The sequence below is a fragment of the Plecotus auritus genome (assembly GCF_963455305.1).
Source record: "Plecotus auritus genome assembly, chromosome: 1".
NCBI classification, from domain to species: Eukaryota; Metazoa; Chordata; class Mammalia; order Chiroptera; family Vespertilionidae; genus Plecotus; species Plecotus auritus.
The window spans coordinates 187,229,602-187,248,623 of record NC_137770.1 but is presented as its reverse complement, the minus strand read 5'-3'; the positions used below and the strand labels follow the sequence as shown (position 1 = coordinate 187,248,623).

General features: G+C 41.6%; 1 protein-coding gene across 3 annotated transcripts in view; it reads right to left on the bottom strand.

Annotated features, from left to right (window-relative positions):
* FAM13A (family with sequence similarity 13 member A) overlaps positions 1-19,022 on the bottom strand; it is a 293,412-nt gene that overhangs the window by 159,574 nt on the left and 114,816 nt on the right. For all 3 annotated transcript variants that reach the window (XM_080647483.1, XM_080647484.1, XM_080647486.1), the window contains exon 6: positions 10,126-10,209. In XM_080647483.1, coding sequence (XP_080503609.1) covers positions 10,126-10,209 — 84 coding nt within the window. The remainder of the gene's footprint in view (positions 1-10,125; positions 10,210-19,022) is intronic.

Here is a 19,022-nt window from a genome sequence, read left to right as displayed (position 1 = left end):
AACCAAAAGAGTGAGAAACACAGTGGCAGGAGATGAGGCCAGTGAAGTAGCAGAGGGCCCAGATCACGTAGACGTGCAGGCATTTTAAAGAGTTTGGATTTTACCCTGAGGAAAACAGAAAACTTTTGGAAAATGTTGAGCAAAGAAGTAACATGTTTTTCATTTTAAAAGGATCTTTACTGGCTGCAGTGAGAGAAGATTGTAGAAAGGTCAGAGTGATGTAAGGAGACCACCTCGGAGACCTCATTGAGATGCTCGTGGCTTGGAGCATGGAGATTGTGAGATCACATTTTGGATATATTTTGAAGGTAAAGTCAACAAAATTTGCTGAGGTGTGGGGCAGGTGGGAGTCAAGAATACTCTAGCTCTGATTGGTTGCTCAGTGGTTAGAGCCACTGACTATGGACTGAAGGGTCTCATATTCTATTCCCAGTCAAGGGCATGTACCTCAGTTGCAGGTTTAACCTCCAGTCCCAGTTTTGGCCCATATGGGAGGCAACCAATCGATGAGTCTCTCATATAGATATCTCTCTCTCTCTCTCTCCCTTTCACTCTCTCTAAAAATCAATAGAAAAAATATCTTCAGGTAAGGATTAAAAATAAAATAAAATAATAAAAATAAATTAAGAATGACTCTAAAGTTTTTGGCCTGAGCACTGAAAGTATGGAACTGCCATCATGGGGTTAGGAAAAAAATAGCAGGAGATACAGATTTTGGTGGGTGAATCGGGAATTACTGGCTCTGGGCATGGTAACCTTGAGATGTACATAACAGACAAGTGAAAATGTCATACAGGCAACTGGATATTGGAGTTGGTGTTCAGAGGCTTGAACTGAAAATACAAATTTGGGAGTCATCTATATGTAGATGGTATTTACAAGCCAAGCAATTAGAATAGATCACCTAGTGAGTTAATCTAGATAGAGAAGGAAAGGGGACTGAGCACTGAACCCTGGGGTACTCTACAGTTAGAGGGAGAAGACTCAGAGACACTGAGGAGTGGACAGTGAGGTAGAGGGAAAACCCAGACAGGGTCTTGAAAGGAAGGGGAAAGAGTTTCAACAAGAAGGAATGAATGCAGTTACCATATAACCCAGCAATTCCAAAACATAAGCCCACAGAAACATTTGTACATAAATGTTCATAGCAGCATTATTTATTACTAGTGGCCCGGTGCATGAAATTCGTGCATATTAAAAGGGGGACCCAGAGTCAAGTCCCCACCCACCCACATGTGCCTCAAAATTGCGTGAGACCCAGACCCGGCCGCCCCCGCCCCCCACATTGGGCTAAATCCAGACCCAGCCAGTCCCACCCTTGTCAAGCCCCACCCAGCAGGGGGTGTAGCCTCAGGTCCCCTGGCCTGGCGCCAGGATGGGGGGGGCGTGGCCTGAGGTCCCCCAGATGGGGCGGGTGACACGCCTTGAGGTCCCCCGTTAAGCCCCGCCAGGTGGGGTACATGGCCTGAGGTCCCCTGTCAAGCCCCACTGGGTGGGGGGCATGGCCTTAGGTCCCCCATCACGCCCCGCCAGGCGGGGGGTGGAGGGGCGCAGCCTCAGGTCCCCCGGCTCAGCACTGGGAGGGGGGTGCAGCCTCAGGTCCCCTGTCAAGCTCCACTGGGAGGGGCGTGCAGCCTCAGGACCCTCGTCAAGCCCCACTGGCAGGGGCGCGCAGCCTCAGGTCCCCTGTCAAGCCCCTCTGGGCGAGGGGTGCGGCCTGAGTTCCCCCAACCCAGCACTGGGGGTGCACCTTGAGGTCCCCCGTCAAGCACTGCTGGGTGGGGAGCACAGCCTGAGGTCCCCTGTCAAGCCCCGCCAGGCAGGGGAGTGCAGCCTCAGGTCCCCTGGCCCGGTGCTGGGGCGGGGGTGTGGCCTGAGGTCCCCTGGCCCAGCACTGGGAGGGGGCGCAGCCTCAGGTCCCCCATCAAGCCCCACTGGCGGGGGGGGGGGGGGCACAGCCTCAGGTCCCCCGTCAAGCCCCGCTGGGTGCAGGGGTGCGGCCTGAGTTCCCCTGACCCAGCACTGGGGGTGCACCTTGAGGTCCCCTGTCAAGCCCCGCCGGGCGGGGGGTGTGGCCTGAGGTCCCCTGGCTTGGTGCCAAGGCAGGAGGTGTGGCCTGAGGTCCCCTGGCCTGGTGCCAAGGCAGGAGGCATGGCCTGAGGTCCCCTGTCAAGCCCTGCCAGGTGGTGGGTGGGGCCTGAGGTCTCCTGTTAAGCCCCACAGGGGCGGGGAGGGCGTAGCCTCAGGTCCCTGCTGATTGCTCGTTAAGGCTCCTTAAGGGAACTTGGCCTCAGCTGTGGGTGAAGCCATCTTTGTGATGAGGGATTATCAATTAACATATTCCCTCTTTATTAGATAGGATAGCCCAGTGGTTGGCAAACTCATTAGTCAACAGAGCCAAATATCAACAGTACAGCGATTGAAATTTCTTTTGAGAGCCAAATTTTTTAAACTTAAACTTCTTCTAACGCCACTTCTTCAAAATAGACTCGCCCAGGCTGTGGTATTTTGTGGAAGAGCCACACTCAAGGGGCCAAAGAGCTGCATGTGGCTTGCGAGCCACAGTTTGCCGACCACTGGGATAGCCAAAAAGCAGCAACAACTCAAATGTCTATCAAATGATTCATGGGTAAGCAAAAAGGAATAAAGTTCTGAAACATGCTATAAAATAGATGAATCTGCCCTAGCTGGTTTGGCTCAGTGGATAGAGCGTCTGCCTGTGGATTGAAGGGTCCTGGGTTTGATTCCGGTCAAGGGCACATGCCCGGGTTGTGGGCTCAATCCCCAGTAGGGGGCATGCAGGAGGCAGCCGGTCAATGATTCTCTCTCATCATTGATGTTTCTATCTCTCCCTTCCTCTCTGAAATCAATAAAAACATATTAAAAAAATAAAATCAAGAGTTCAATTTAAAAAACAAAATATATGAATCTTGGAAATATTATGCTATGTGAAAGAAGGCAGACACACAAGGAAACATACTGTGTCATACCACTTCTATGAAATGCCCAGAATACACAAATATACTGAATCTGGTAATGTGGTGACACTTCACAAGAGCTGTTTTTATTCTATAGTGGAATTGGTTAGAGTGGGTTCCAGAGAGAACAGAGACGAGGACGTGAAAACAGCAAGTTTGTATAATTCTTTTGAGGCGTACTGTTGTAAGGAATAACAGAGGAAATGGGTGATTACTGAAGGGGGCTGTGGAGTCACAGGAGAGTTGTTTTTTTATTTTGGAAATAAGATAGAAAATATTATAGCGTATTTCCTTGCTAATGGAAGTGATTCAATAGACAGATGAAAAGCTGATGGCCAGGAGAGGGAGCAGAGTTCCTGAGTGGGTCAGAGCTATGGGAGCTGGTGCACTGTGGAGGGCTGATCTTGGACAGGAGCCAGCACAGCACCTCTCCTGTGACTGGAAGGAAGTCGAGGACATGACGTGGGGGCAGGCAGTGGATGGATGTCAGGGTGGGAACAGGTGGACATTCTCTCCTGATGCTCAGTGAAATAGAAAGTAAGATCATTACGGAGAGTGAAGGGTGAAAAGGGGGATGTTGGAAGGCAAGGATCAAGGAGAAAGTTTGAAACAGTTGTTTGAAAGAGAGGAAGAATGAAAGGATTGGGGAGATCAGACTGCCAGCAACATGAGGGCCCATTTGAGGTCAGTAATCATGTAGAGTGAGACATCAAGTCCAAAATTAGTGGTGGGAGGAAATAAAAAAGAGCAGGGTGGAGATAAATGAAACAGAAAATAAAAATCAATAGAAAGTATCAATGAAATGAATAACTAGTTTTTTTGAAAAGAGAAATAAAATAGAGAAATAAAAACTTTTAGCTAGACCCACACGAAAAAAGAGAGGACTTGAATAAACAAAATCTGAAATGAAAGAGGAGACATTTCAACTGATATTATAGAAAACAAAGGACCATAAGAGACTACTAGGAACAATAATACACCAACAAATTGGACAATCAAGAAGAAATAGGTAAATTCCTAGAAATATACAACCTATCAAGATTGAATCATAAACAGAAAATCCGAACAGACCAATTACTAGTAAGGAGACTGAAACTGTAATCAAAATCCTCACAACAAACAAAAGTCCAGACTTTGGTGTCTTCTACCAAATGTGTAAAGAAGAATGAATACCAATCCTAAATTTCTCCCAAAAAACAGAAGAAAGATCACTTCCAAATTCATAAGGCCATAAAACCCTGAGATCAAAACCAGATAAAGACACTACTAAAAAAAGGCTAATATCCCTGACAAACATACATGCAAAAATATTAGCAAATTGAATTCAACTATACATCAAAATATATTCCTTTTTCTAAGCACCAATCAAGTGAGTTCCTCCAAGTTCCTATAAGACATGAAAATGTGTTTTGATAATGTCATTCACGGGTTCTTAAAAATTATCTGATTCTTCTAAGCATAAATACAGGAGAGGGGCTAATGCAGCCTAGGTTTCTCCAAAAGTGAAAGTTTACTCCGCAGAGAAAGATAAGTATGTGCAAGGTTCTATATGTTTCAGCAATAGTTTTCTTCTGGAAAACTTCTAGAAATCATTCTTCTGTGACTGCGAATAGTAACTACCACTATTATGTTTGCATATCTATGATAAATCCATAAGCAAAGGACCTTTTTGGGGGTGGGGGGTCACTCCCACATCAATAACAGTGAAGGAAATACTGCACTAAAGCTCTGTCTAAAGGTGCTGTTTTGGTGAGCAGGACAGCACATTTGTATCTGCATGTATTTCTCAATGTGTGTTTTGAGCATGGCTGCCAAAAAATGATTAAAGGGATAAAATAAATGCTATTTATAATCCAAGTTGTTTTTTTTAGATGCAGTCCTTACTATAAACAAGAAAAACTGATGAAATGGTTTGCCTTTCTTTTGCCAAACTCGAACTAATGAGCCCTGTCCACAAAGCTGCTTGGAAATCATAAGGCCTGGCGTCTGTGAGGTCTCTTCCATGTTGAAAGACGTCTCCCCTTTTAGGATGCTGCTCCATTAACAAAGCTGAGATGTTACTACTAGTTTCTTGACTTTAGTAAAATACACATTCTGAATGGATTAAAAATTATTTCCTTTGTTATAAATCGAAGCAAATACTTTATTTTACAGCATATTTATGGGGAAGCAACTGGCTTTGAACTCGATTTCTCCCTGTTGCCAGCAGCATAACGTTGGGAAAGCCCCTTAACTTCTCTGAGGCTCAAATGCCTCATCTGTATAATTAAAAACTTACGCCTTATAAGACGTGATGGAAGTTAAATGAGATCATTCTTGTTCCATTAGTTCTTGGAATAGAATAAGCACATAATAAATAATAGAAGTGAGAGCTATTAATTTTAGTAATTGATAAAAATAATAAAGGACTTCAAAGCTTGGAAAGACATGTCACTACTCCAAACTAACCGAGTGGCTTAATCTTAAGTAGCATTCTTCAAATGTGACAGTGCAATTCAATAAGGATTTATTGAACAAGTATGACATGCTGGGCCTTGGGATGGTCTAAAGTTTTAAAAAAGTGATGGTCTAGCAGGGAGACAGACACATGGACTTCTACCTCCAGTCTGGTAGGCATAACATTTAACTATTGCATACTTTTTTTTTTCTCATTTTCAGTTAAAAGCAGCCCTATTAAATAGGTACTGTTATTTCTATTTTACAGATGAGAGAACAGAGATACAGTATTTAAGAAAATTTCTCAAGGTCACCCAACTAGTATGTAATGAATTGAGGATTTGAATTTCTGGCAATCCTACCCAGAAACTAGCAACCTTAACATTTATTATACTACACTGCCTCTTATATTTTTTAAAACATTCAATAGCAACAAATGTTTATTGAGCACTTACCACCTATGAGGCACTAAGAATACAATGGAGAATAAATCAGACCTGATTTCTGTACTCTAGAGCTTGTAGTCTAGTGAGGAAGACAAATATTAATCCTATAACTACATGACTATATACAAATGAACTATCATAAATGTTAGGAGAATTATAAGTAAGAAATGTATAATGTATGCAGTGTTACTGAAGAATATACATAAGCCACACAATTAATCCTACCTGAGGGAGATAAAGATGAAGAGGAAAGGCCTTCCAGATAATGAGAAAAGGAGCAAAAGTAAAAAACAAGAAACCTGGAATGATCGGGCCTGGAGGGGAACAGAGAGGTAGTAGCCAAGAGTTCAGGCTGGAGGGTTGGATTGGGGCCAGACTGTTAAGGGCAATGTGTACTGTGCTAAAGGGTTTGACCTTTGCTCAGTATTCAATGGGGGAACAAAGTATTGTATAATAGTTATTCTGGCCATAGTTTGGGGGAAAGACTAGGGTGACATGAATATGTTTTTGACTGAACCTCCTTAAAACACGAATATTTATTGATAATACAGGGTTCCCCCGCCAAAATGTATATGCATTTTAACAGCTGATAGCCCAATTTTGAAAATGAAATGTATTTTAATAAACCCTGCTTTTATACTTATTCAGTGTGTGTATACATTTTTGGGGGACACCCTATATATGCCGAGATTACATTCATATTTTTTTCATCTTCTCACTTTGATATTCATTAACTGGAGCTTGAGTAATGGACAATTTTGATTGCCTTTCCAGTGCTCATACACCTCCCTCTTCTGTGTCAATGCCCCCAAATTCCATTGGTGTTCCACTGGGTTCTCAAGAAGGTAACTCCTTTCACAACTCTAAGGGGTGAATCACCTGACCTTGACCAAGCTAATTAGTGTACTCCTATCTTCTAGCTACAAGTCAATCCGAGGAACTTTCTTGGGAATAGTAGCACAAAGGTTCTCTCTTGTTCTAGTGAATGTGGTCATTCTGGAAGAAAATTCTCTACAGGTCTCCTATGTTTCTGTATGTCTTGCAAGCAGAGACATTGATTGCCTTTGTTCTGTATTATCTTTTCAAGAAAATACTGGCTATTGTTACTGCTGTAAGTAATAAAGTGTTCTTTGTCTCAGACCCAGGAATCTCATGTCTTTGGCTATAATACATGAATCTGTGGCAGATTAACTTGTCAGCTTTCAAACACAGTAAAATCTCAGACCCTTCACAGTTCTCAGTCGTTAGCACATAGCCCTGGGAGCCTACGGGCAGCCATCTTGATAATGTGGCCCTAACATGAAGCTGGCACTAAGGGATTGAAAAACATGGAAAGACATTAGGTCTGCAAGTAGACATCATTAAGCTAGGCTCATGGAACTGTGTTTATGTTCCAAACCTCTTCAGACATCTATTTTATGTTCTCTTCAGTATCATCTATTCCAACTATTTTCTGCATATGCAGTCTACAAAGTATTGGGTATGAAATGGTTGCATGACTATGCCCTTAAGCTACCGGGGCTGGTGATTATTGCCTTATAATCTCTTGTAAAAAGTGTCATGGCACTGTGCAATGGAGTTATCACTTTTTTTCAGCTTGTGCCCGAATCAAGAAGAGGCTTTCCAACCTAAGGAAGAGAAATGTAATCCTTTCCATTGCCCAAGAGTAGAGACAACAGCTGGGAGAGGGAACACACATGGGGACAGATGACTTAGACTAGAGAGACATTGCCAGAGCCAATGGACATAGGCCATGTCTGGATTACCAGTTTACATTTCTAGCCATGTAGGAATCAGAAATACTTAGCTGCTCAAGTCAAATACAGCTATAACTAGAGATGTCCGAGAAAGACAGCCAGGGAGGTCAAATGGAGTCACAGTAATACCAAGGACACACATCATTTTCATAGCTCCCTAAGTCACTCTAGAAAGGATACACCAACTATATTTTAAAGGTGTTCTCAGCGTTAGCTTTCAAAGATCAACTGGAGAGAAAAAGCTCTTAAGAGAAAATCTTGGTGAAAGAGTTAGTGCCTTATAACCTCTTGTAGCTCATACGCTCTCTGTTTGCCTCATTTCTGGGATTTGAAATGACAAAAATTTAATCACCACTAAACTAATTGATAATGGTAGCATTATTATAAATAGCATTATTATTATTCCAAATAGTTGGAAGCAGAGCCTAGTTTGCTTATGTAAACTTAAACTTGTTCATATAAGGCCACAAAGAACCTAAAGTTACAAACCAAGGCTTAACCAATAAAGTAATATTCCTATTGAATGTTTGGTTATGAATCATACAGCAAGACTGACAGAGGTCAATAAATGTATACTAATCATTGATTTTGTATATGCTTGAAATATTTCAAATGGCATTAACTTCATAAAAGTAATAAATCCCTTCACACAATTTTAATAATAGGTTTCAAGAGTGTCTTTTATTTAAGAAGTGATTCACCTAAAAATAGTTATACCAATGTAAAAGGAGCTAATAAGCAAATGTTACTTAAAAATTTTCCTCAAATCCTTCATTTTTTTTAAATGCATTTATTTGATGAGTATATTTTTGACACTGATTTATATTACACAGTAAAAATTTCTACTATACATGTGAATTAATTAGATGTAAGTTTGCACATACAAATATTTCATTGAAAAAGATACAAAAAATAGTTGGAATCTGAAAGGAAAGCATGATAGTTAAAATAATTTTCCAGAAAAACTCAAGGTGGAATAAGTTTCAAAAGGAAAGATGTCTTTATTTATTTTAAAAATAAACTGTAGACTCTTACCAAAAGAATATACTTAAGTAATGACTCTGCACTTCACGTGACTTGCTTTTACAAATAAAGCCACAACTATTCTTATAGTAACTAGTGATTAAATTCAGAGACTAGAATTCTTTTAAGTTTTGCTTAAAGTGAACTCAAGAAAGTTTGGAAATCATTTGCCTTAGAATTAGAAAAAAAAGTAGTTCCATAAGTGTCACAATGGCCAGATAGGAATATTAAATGTACCTAGTAAATAGGAGAAGTTCTACTCCAAAGAGAAGATTAAAGATTAGGAAAGGGGCTCTCAAATAAACGCAATCACTTTTCTGATTGACAAACAAATGATCACATTCTCATAACATTATGTGTTAAAGGAGTTTTTCTTTTCACTGGTAAAACAATTATGTGCATTTTGGATTTTTCTTAACAAGGAAAAAAATTTTATACACTGGAGCCTTCATTCTGTCATATGATGATAGTTCTTGTTTTTTCTTGTTAAAATGGACTGAAATACTTCCATTGATTATGTGTTATGTTTATAATTTTGAAAATATATTACTTTTGTTTATTTTTATTGTTGACACTATTGTTACAAATGTCGCCATCCCACCCACCACCCCTGCTTGCCCACCTCTACCTAGCCCCAACATCCTTTCCCTCTGGCTATCACCACACCGTTGACTGTGTCTATGTGTTATGTATATATGCTTTTTGGCTAATCACTTCACATTCTTGTATCCATTCCCCCTTCCCCTACAGCTGTCAGTAATTATAGTAAGTTATTTAATAAATTATGATAAATTTTAAGTAAAAAATTGTATTTTATAATTACCAAAAAAAAACAATGAAGGGATTTCTATTTTGAGAAAAAAGAAAAATTATAGTTAGACATTTTATTTTACCCTTTATAGTAACCTAGGACAGATTTACTTCACTTAACCATTTCCCATGCTGTAAGCTGGAAACAATACTGCTTGAGCAGAAATAATACACTACTAAGAATATCACTTTCTGGCCCTAGCCAGTTTGGCTCCCCAGATAGAGGGTTGATCTGTGGACCAGAGGGTCCCTGGTTTGATTCCGGTCAAGGGCACATACCTTGGTTGCTCCTGGCTCCTCCCTGGCCAGGGCCATGGTCGGGGCACGTGCAGGAGGCAACCAATCAATGTGTTTCACATTGATGTTTCACTCTTTCTTTCCCTCTGTCTTCCACTCTCTCCAAAAGATCAATGGAAAAATATCATAAAGTAAGGATTAACAAAAAACAAACAAACAAAAAATCACTTTCTGTTAAATAACTGGAGTGTTGAGATAATTTTTGGATGAATATAACCTTCGACTAAATGATCTAAATAAAAGTACTTTTTATACCACCAGGTCCAGAAAAAAAAAAAAATAAAAAAGGCTGAGGGAAGTACAAGTAACACATCAGAGAAACACACAGAGCCTTGCTAAACGGTTCATGTGGAAGCCTAATGATCAGGTATAACTTACCATGGTTTTTGGAGATGGCTTTTGCACATCTCTTTCTAAGTCTTTTGTTCGAAGGATGGGTATGGAGTTCTTACAACTGGCCTCCTATAAAAGAAGCATAAAAGAAACATTAGAGAACAAAGAACATTACCCAAGCCAGGAATTACAATGCAGTAAAAAATAACTTTTCCGGGAAACGGAAGGCATTCTGGATTCAGTTGTTCACATCAGAAGCTAAGGAAATTGTAGTGAGGAGTCAAAAATATTTTCTTTCTTATTTGTCACATACAACAGTGAAGATGGTGATGGAGTAGGTGTAGGACATACAGGACGTGATGGAGTAGGTGTAGGACATACAGGACATACAGATTCAGAGATGTCCATTAAAAATCTCATCTTGCCCTGGCCAGTATGGTTCAGTTGTTTGGGTGTAGTCCCATTTACTGAAAGGTTGCCAGTTCAATTCCCAGTCAGGGCACATGCCCAGGTTATGGGCTCAATTACCAGTTGGGGGGCAGGGAGAGGGTTGTGCAGGAGGCAGCCGATGGATGTCTCCCTCTTACAGGGATGTTTCTCTCTAAAAATCAATTTAAAAAATCTTTATATATATATATATATATTTTATTGATTTCAAAGAGGAAGGGAGAGGGAGGGAGAAAACAGAAACACCAATGATGAGAGAGAATCATTGATCGGCTGCCTCTTGCACACCCCCTACTGGGAATGGAGCCTGCAATCCGGACACATGCCCTTGACCAGAATCGAACCTGGGACCCTTTGGTCCGCAGGCCAACGCTCTATCCACTGAGCCAAACCAGCTAGGGCTAAAAAATCTTTTTTTAAAAAAAATAATCACATCTATACTATCATGTCACACATCCATAGAGAGCTTACCTCTTCTTTGGAGAACTGGATAGTTAATTCTCCAACATAACCACCAGACTTAGAGTTGCCAACTTTTCCCACAGTATTTCATGAATTGGTTCTGTTTCTGTAAATATTTTATCTTATGCAAATATCTTCAGATAGTTCAGCAAACTATTATTGAATAGTGATTGTTTCATAGCAATATCTTAATTGAGGAATAATATCTGAGTATTTGTTTCAAAAATTATGACACCTTTGAGTCCTTGGTTCACACCAAAATAGTACTTACAAAAATAACAGCAGAAATTACAAAGAGGCAGCCTACCTGGTGTTGGATAGATTTACTATTTATTTCTACATGATAAAACAATAACGTTGTCTTATAAAATAACATAAGAGCTTGAAGAGCTATTAACTTGGATATGTTTTCCCTGGATGATTCTACCTCCAAGTTGAAAGAACAAAAATACATAAAAGAAAGATTACATATAACAATAAAGCGAAGGAGACAATAAATCAAATTTCTTTCACTTCATAACTTTCACCTCTGCCTCCCATATCTTCCCCCATCATACCTATAATTCAACCATCTAAGTTATATGTTTTCCTCCCGGTTTACTTTAGAGTTACTAAGATATATATATACACAGTTTTTTTTTTAATCGATTTTCAGAGAGGAAGGGAGAGGGAGAAACATCAATGATGAAAAAGAATCATTGATTGGCTGCTTCCTGCACACCCCCTACTGGGATCCAGCCCACAGCCTGGGCATGTGCCCTTGACCAGAATCAAACCCAGGACCCTTCAGTCTGCAGGCCGATGCTCTATCCACCGAGCAAAACCAGCTAGGGCTAGGTTATATTTTTAATTGCAGTCTACATACTTTATATATTACTAAAATTTGCTGGAATTATATTTATTTATTTCTAAAGGCAACAGTATATCATTAGGATAAAATGTTCCTAATGAAAATAAAAATACTACTTACTACTAACAAATATTTACTGAATCATAGGGTATATCAGGTACTGTCCTAAAGACTTAATTCATAATGTCATTTCCCCCAATAGCCCTATGAGTTAGGTACTATTATTATCATTGCCCTTTTAAGTATAACACAATGAAAGCTCACAGAAATTAAGTAACTTGCCAAACATCACAAAGATGGTTCTGTTTAACTTTAAGGTCTGAGCTCTCATCTTTATATGTGACTTCTCATCCAATACACCTGACAACTTAAGTCAACAGGTTGTAGAGCTATAGCATTTTAAAGCCAAAACAATTGTTTAAGATCAAAATGTGGTCAACCCCAGCCTCTTCCCAATTTTACAGATGAGGGACTTGGATCCTGACGTGATGTGCCCAAGCTCAGGCAGACAGTGCTGGAGCTGAGCCCCAGGCCTGGACCACAGGGCTGTACACAGCACCTGTTCTCAGCTCTGTGCCAGGGAACAATATTCCCAGACTCAGAGGGGATTCAAGAACCTGTTCTGCTGGCGGGTAGTTGTGGTGCTGCCAACACTCTCAACCGCCTGTGACCTCACGTACAACCCAAGGGAACACTTCTGAGATCTACAAATAAGTGTGCATTCCAGTCCTACCCTTTCCCACCAGTCACAACACCTGCTGGTGGAAAGCTACTTACTGGAAATAGTGAATGAACCCATTCCCACTTCTGACTCACTGTGAGAAGGATAAACAATATCCAGCATGACATTTAGAAGATCAAAGTGATTCACTGAATAATCCATTTCGTAATTTGACTACACTTGAATAATATAATTACACTTAATCTTCTACCAGCTTTTAAGACTACTACTATGTAAATCTTAGAATGTAATGAGAAGGAAAAAAAGGCTGACTCTTAGGGGAAATTAATAGGAATAGCTGACCTTTGTTTATAGCTGTCTGAGTGTTTACAAACACCTATAATTCTTTCTTCCTTCACACAAACTAAAAGTAATAGTATTTCTTTAATACTCCTATTTTCCCTCCTCGTCCCTGTGAATTAATAAGTATAAGGCTGATAGTCAGCTATTCCCTAACACTCTGAAAGCTTTTTCTGTAAACTTTTATCTGAAAGTGACACCTACATCGATGTTTATTTTTTGTTTTATGACTTTAAATTCAGAAAACAGGGACAAAGTAAAGTTTAGTAGTCAGAGGACTAAACTAGGGGTCAAGAGATATGGCTTCTTATCCAAGATCTCTTAACTAACCAGCTGTGGGAAATCAGGCAAGCATTTAAACTCCTGGACCTCACCCTCAGTTCCAAGATCCATAAAACAAAGGGATGGGATTGGTTAGATGAGCTCCAAGAATCCTGCCTAGTCCTTCAGTTTCAAGATTTTATGATTCTTCTGGGAAGAAGCAACATTTATTGACAAAGAGGTAACCCCCAGTGCTGCTGAAATACTGGCCTGAATCTGTGCACTGAGCAGTGAGCAGGGATCCAGAGCCACAGGCATGGGGAACGTTTCCTGCAGGGCCACTGTTACTCGGATTTCTGGAGAAAAATAATTCAACTAGTAGTTTAATAAGTAACTGGTAATAACTATGTATTCTTTCAAAACAGATATATTATGAAGTGAGAAATATGCTATATAATAATAGAGGGATATGCTAATTAGCCCGGACACTCTAACAGTCATGACCAGTCAGGCGTGTGATAACCACGACTGGTCGGGCACGGCCTGGGAGCAGCCCCAGGAGGAAGTGGCTACCAGTGGGGGCGTGCACAGGCCTGCAGCACCGTCCAGCCCGGAGGCTGCCTGGCCGGGGGTTGTGAGCAGGCCTGTGGCATCCCCTCCCTGTGCTGAGGTGGAGTGGCCCCTGGTGGAAGTGGCCACCAGCAGAGGCACACACAGGCGTGCCCAGCGCTGATGTCATGCTGCCTCCCTGTGTCCCCACCCAGTGATGAGGTGAAGCTGCCTGCCTGTGTCCCTGACCTGGGACGTGACACTGCCTGCCTGTGTCCCTGAGAAATAGCAATACTAAAATATTTTCTCTAATTAATTCCCTTTTAATGTGCATGAATTGTGCAACGGGCCACTAGTTTTTAAAATAAAACTTTAAGGTTGTGTCTTTAAAAAGCCACTTAAAGGTATATACCTATAATAAATGTCCACACAAAAACTTTTACATAAATGTTCATAGCAGCATCCTATCTAATAAAAGAGTAATATGCAAATTGACCGTACCTCTGCTACACCAACAAGCCACGCCCACCAGCCAATCAGGAGCGACTATGCAAATTAACCCAACCAAGATGGCTGCGGCCACAGAGAGAGCAGGAGGCTTGGGTTTCCCTGGCAATGGAGGAAGCCAAGCTTTCCGCTTGCCCTGGCCTCTGCTTGAGGCTACAAAGTTTCAATTATAGAAGATAAATAAATCCCAGATACCAGGGCCTCCACTTGGGTCACCGGGGGGTGTGGCCGGCCTGCAAACCACCACAGGTCCCTCGTCCAGGCCACCCCACGCCCCAAGGGAACCCCCACCCTGATCCGGGACACCCTTCTGGGCAAACCAGCCAGCCCCCACCCATGCAACCAGGCCTCTATCCTATCTAATCCTCCTATGTAATAAAAGAATAATATTCAAATTGACCTTCACTCCAACACACAAGATGGCTGCCCCCATGTGGTCAAAAATGACTGACCCCATGTGGACACAAGATGGCCACCACAAGATGGCCAGCAGGGGAGGGCAGTTGGGATGGACCAGGTCTGCAAGGGAGGGCAGTTGTGGGCAATCAGGCCAGCAGGGGAGGGCAGTTGGGAGGGACCAGGCCTGCAAGGGAGGGCAGTTGGGGGCAATCAAGCCTGCAGGGGAGGGCAGTTAGGGGTGACCAGGCCAGAAGAGGAGGGAAGTTGGGGGTGACCAGGCCTGAAGGGAAGGGCAGTTGGGGGGGACCCAGGCCTGCAGGGGAGAGCTGTTGGGGGGGACCAGGCCTGCAGGGGAGCGCATTAGGGGTGACCAGGCCTGCAGGGGAAGGCAGTTAGGGGCAAACAGGCTGGCAGGGGAGCAGTTAGGCATCAATCAGGCTGGCAGGGGTGTGATTAGGGGGTGATTAGGCTTGCAGTCAGAAGAGGTTAGGGGCAATCAGGAAGGCAGGCAGGCGAGCAGTTGGGAGCCAGCAGTCCTGGATTGTGAGAGGGATGTCCGACTGCCCTTTTAGGCCCGATCCTACCGGGATCGGGTGGGATCGGGCCTAAAAGGGCAGTCGGACATCCCTCGAGGGGTGCTAGATTAGAGAGGGTGCAGGCTGGGCTGAGGGATACCCCCCCCCCCGCCCGTGCACGAATTTCATGCACCGGGCCTCTAGTTATTCATAATAACTAAAAAGTGAAAACAACCCAGATGTCCATCAAAAGATGAATGGATAAGCAAAATATGGTATATCCACATAATGAAGTGATATTAAGGTATAAAAAGGAATGGAGTACTGATACCTGCTAACCAAACACAAAAGGACACATAATGTGTGATTCCACTTATATGAAATCTCCAGAACAGGCAAATAGGAAAAGGGAGTTGATCAGTGGCTGCCAGGGGATAGGAGGTATGGGGAGTGGGAGTAATTCCACGGAGAGTGACTGAAGGCTCCAGGCTGTATGGGTATTTTTTTTTGGGGGGGGGGGGTGGTGATAAAAATGTTCTGTAGTTAGGTAATGATAATGGTTGTACAACTTTGTGAACATAGGAAGAACCAATAAATTGTATACTTTACCAGTGGTCGCCAAGCAGTGGTCCCTGGATCACTGGTGGTCTGTGAGGTCCGAAAGGTTGGCGACCGCTGCAAACAGCTGAATTCTTTGGTATGTGAATTATATCTAAACTTTAAAAAAGCCATTTAAAGCAAGTCCCTATGCTCCCAGGGCAAAGGAAAGAGACTTTGGGTTTGAACTCTTCCCTTAGAACAACAATTTTCAACTTTTTTAAATCTCATGGCACACATAATTACTAAAATTATATGGCACACTAAAAAATAAATTTTTTGCCTACCTGACCAAAAAAAAGGTATAATTTTGATTCATTTACACTGGACAACTATTGTTGTGTTGGCTGTTGTCATTTTTTAATTTGACAATCTAAGGGAAAAAAGTCATCGCCCTGACTAAATAGTCAGGTATTTTGTGTTTTAAATTTTTTTGTGGCACGCCAGTTGAAAAACCACTGCCTTACAAGAACTAAGAAGAATAAAGGGGGAGTGTTTTGCATTTGTAATTATTAAGCTATTTATGGACATGAAAATTGACTTAGATATTAACTGAGCCCTGTTATATGTGGCATTCCAATACTAGTCATTGGAGAATGGAATGCTGAACAGATCAGACATGAATATATCATATTCATATTTAAGCATTTGGTTTACTTAAATGAGACTCTGATTGCTCGCTCTAATGACTTTCATGCAACAATCAACTGCTTAAACCAGCTGTGTTACTTCAATATGAAAACCCAATTAAAAAACACAATAGGGAAGGAAAAATACCTTGTTCATCGTGGCATTGTTGGCCTTACTAATCAGCCACTAATGACATTAAAAAAAAAAAGAAAAGCCCTCTGTTCCCGCAGCCTAGGACATGGCTCCCACAGGTATTCACAGGTTGGTTCCTCACTTCATCCGGGTCTCTGTTCACTTTTACTAGAGAGGGCTCCCTTCTGGAACAACTCACCTAAATCACCACTGCTCTCCCCTCCCATTTGATGCTCTCCACCTCCCTACCTTTTAAAATGTTTTTCCATAGCCTTCGGCAATATCAGGCTTTAATACTTACTGGTTTTAATTTTTTGTTGTTCATCTCACCCTGCTCTTAGGACTTGGTCAGCCTTGCTCATAAACAATGTTTGGCACATATTAGGAGCTTGATGGTTACAGTGAATGAGTAAACCAAATGAATGAATAATATCCCTTTTCTAACCTTTCACAATCCCCTCTGCATTCCTGTTTTTACTTCCTTCCTTAATCAGCTTACATTTCATGATCCTTTATTCCTTTGCTAATACCCTTAATTTCCTTCCTCTACCAGTGCATTCATTTTGCAAAAGTATAAACTTGAATCCAGCTATATATGCCTTCTCTGTGCTGGGAACAAAGCGGCTGAAAGTGGCTGGAAAAAAAAATTATAGAAGTGGTTGAATGTTTCATGTTGTATTTGTCGTAAATTTGAATGAAACCTCTATCACAGGGAGTGCATTAGTGGTTGCCAGAGCTAGGAGGAGTGGGCAGTGGGGAATCCTGCTACAGTTCTTTAGTAACTTGACATGCCACTCTCCAAGATGGTATTTCATGTCTTCTCTTTCCTCAAACCCCTTTTCCTTCCATTCTCACTTCATACAGTCACTGGAAAAACAGAAGCATTCAAGCTACTCATTAACCCCCTCCCCGCCCCCCATCAAATATACAACTTCATTGGAACCATTTCATCCTCTTTGCCTTCTCTCCAGTTACAATGAAAGGTAAGAATCAGATCCTATCAAACAGCCATCTCCTGCCTGATCATCCAGGATCTTATCGCCTCTTATCTGCTCGAGAACTTCACCCCTTCAATTATCCCCCCCATTCCCTCTCCACTACATCATTCTCATTAACCATAAACATGCTGTTAACATAAAAACATTCAAACATGTAAAGAGTTGTTTGTGAGTTTATTTGAGCCAAACTGTCGACAATTACCAGGAAGCAGAACCTCAATGGATTGAAATAATGCTCCGGACAATGGCGGGTTACCTCTATATTTATACATTGCAATAAAAGGAAGGTATTTAGGTGGGTTACATGAAATCCTTTTGTGATAGACTAGAGAGGTGGGAGAAAGCAGGGAAACTCCTGGGATTGGATAAAAAGCAAAACGATATGCACATACCAGATACTTAGGTGGGTATAGGAACAAATTGTGATAATTTGTGTTACCTGTCCTGGCACCCAGGCACATTAGGTTGTGCCCCAAGGGGTCCGGAAAAAGGGAAGTTACAAGTTACCCAGCCATTTCAAGGATATGTTATTATAGGTGCAAAAAGATAGATAGGCTCAGTTAAAGTAAAGGTTGACCTTGTCAGTGTAGATCCTGGCCTAGGATGTCATCTGTGTGACATATACAAAACTTGCAGAAGGATGTAACTGCCCACCATAACTGCTTTTAGTTAAAGTTTAATTTCAGATGGCCTAGGATGTAACTGCCCACCATAACTGCGTTTAGTTAAAGCTTAATTTCAGACCATCCTTTGTGGTTACTTTAGGTCTCAATGAGTTTGCAAGACCACCATGCAGGCCTCCCCTGAGCTTGTCAGGTTAGCATGTGGCCCCTTTCATCCACAATGCTCTGTAATTATTTCCTTTTTTGTTTATTTTTAAACAGCACTTTTTTCATTTCACTTTTCCCACTAGCTATAGTCCCGCTTTTTTGCTTTCCTGTATATCAAACTCTTTCAAAACAGCTGTCTTCACTCACTATCTCCATTTCTTCATCTTCAATGGCCCCAAATTTGTTTTTGTCACTACTCCACAGAAAGTGCTGGAAACAGTCACAGCTTAGTCACCACCTAACTTGGGTTTTCAGCAGCAACTGACCCAGGTGACTCCTCATATTTGAACTACTCTCTTTCCTATTAGCTGCCACAACACCACTGGTAGGGGGAAAAAAACTGCCAACTGCTCATAGCATCCTTGGTTCCTATTTATCTCCCATACAATAATGTTGCATACCTGTTGGTTACTGGTGAATTTTCTTTATCCTCTACTAAATAGAAGTGCTATGAAGGCAAAGAGTTGATCTCCTTTCTTTACTACTATAACTACAATGCCAGAGAAAACTGCCTGTTGTATAGTAGGAGCTCAATAAACTGTGTAAAGTACATGAATGAAATGAAGTTGGAGTGACTCAAGGGTTGATACAGAGAAGTCTTTTCCCAAATGATACAATGATCTCATTGTGCTTCCATGGCTTTTAAATACATTCAGTATGCTGATGACTCCCAAATTTGTGTCCCTATCCCTGACATTTCTTCTGAGCTACTTATATTTAACTGCTTACTTGTCTATTCCACTT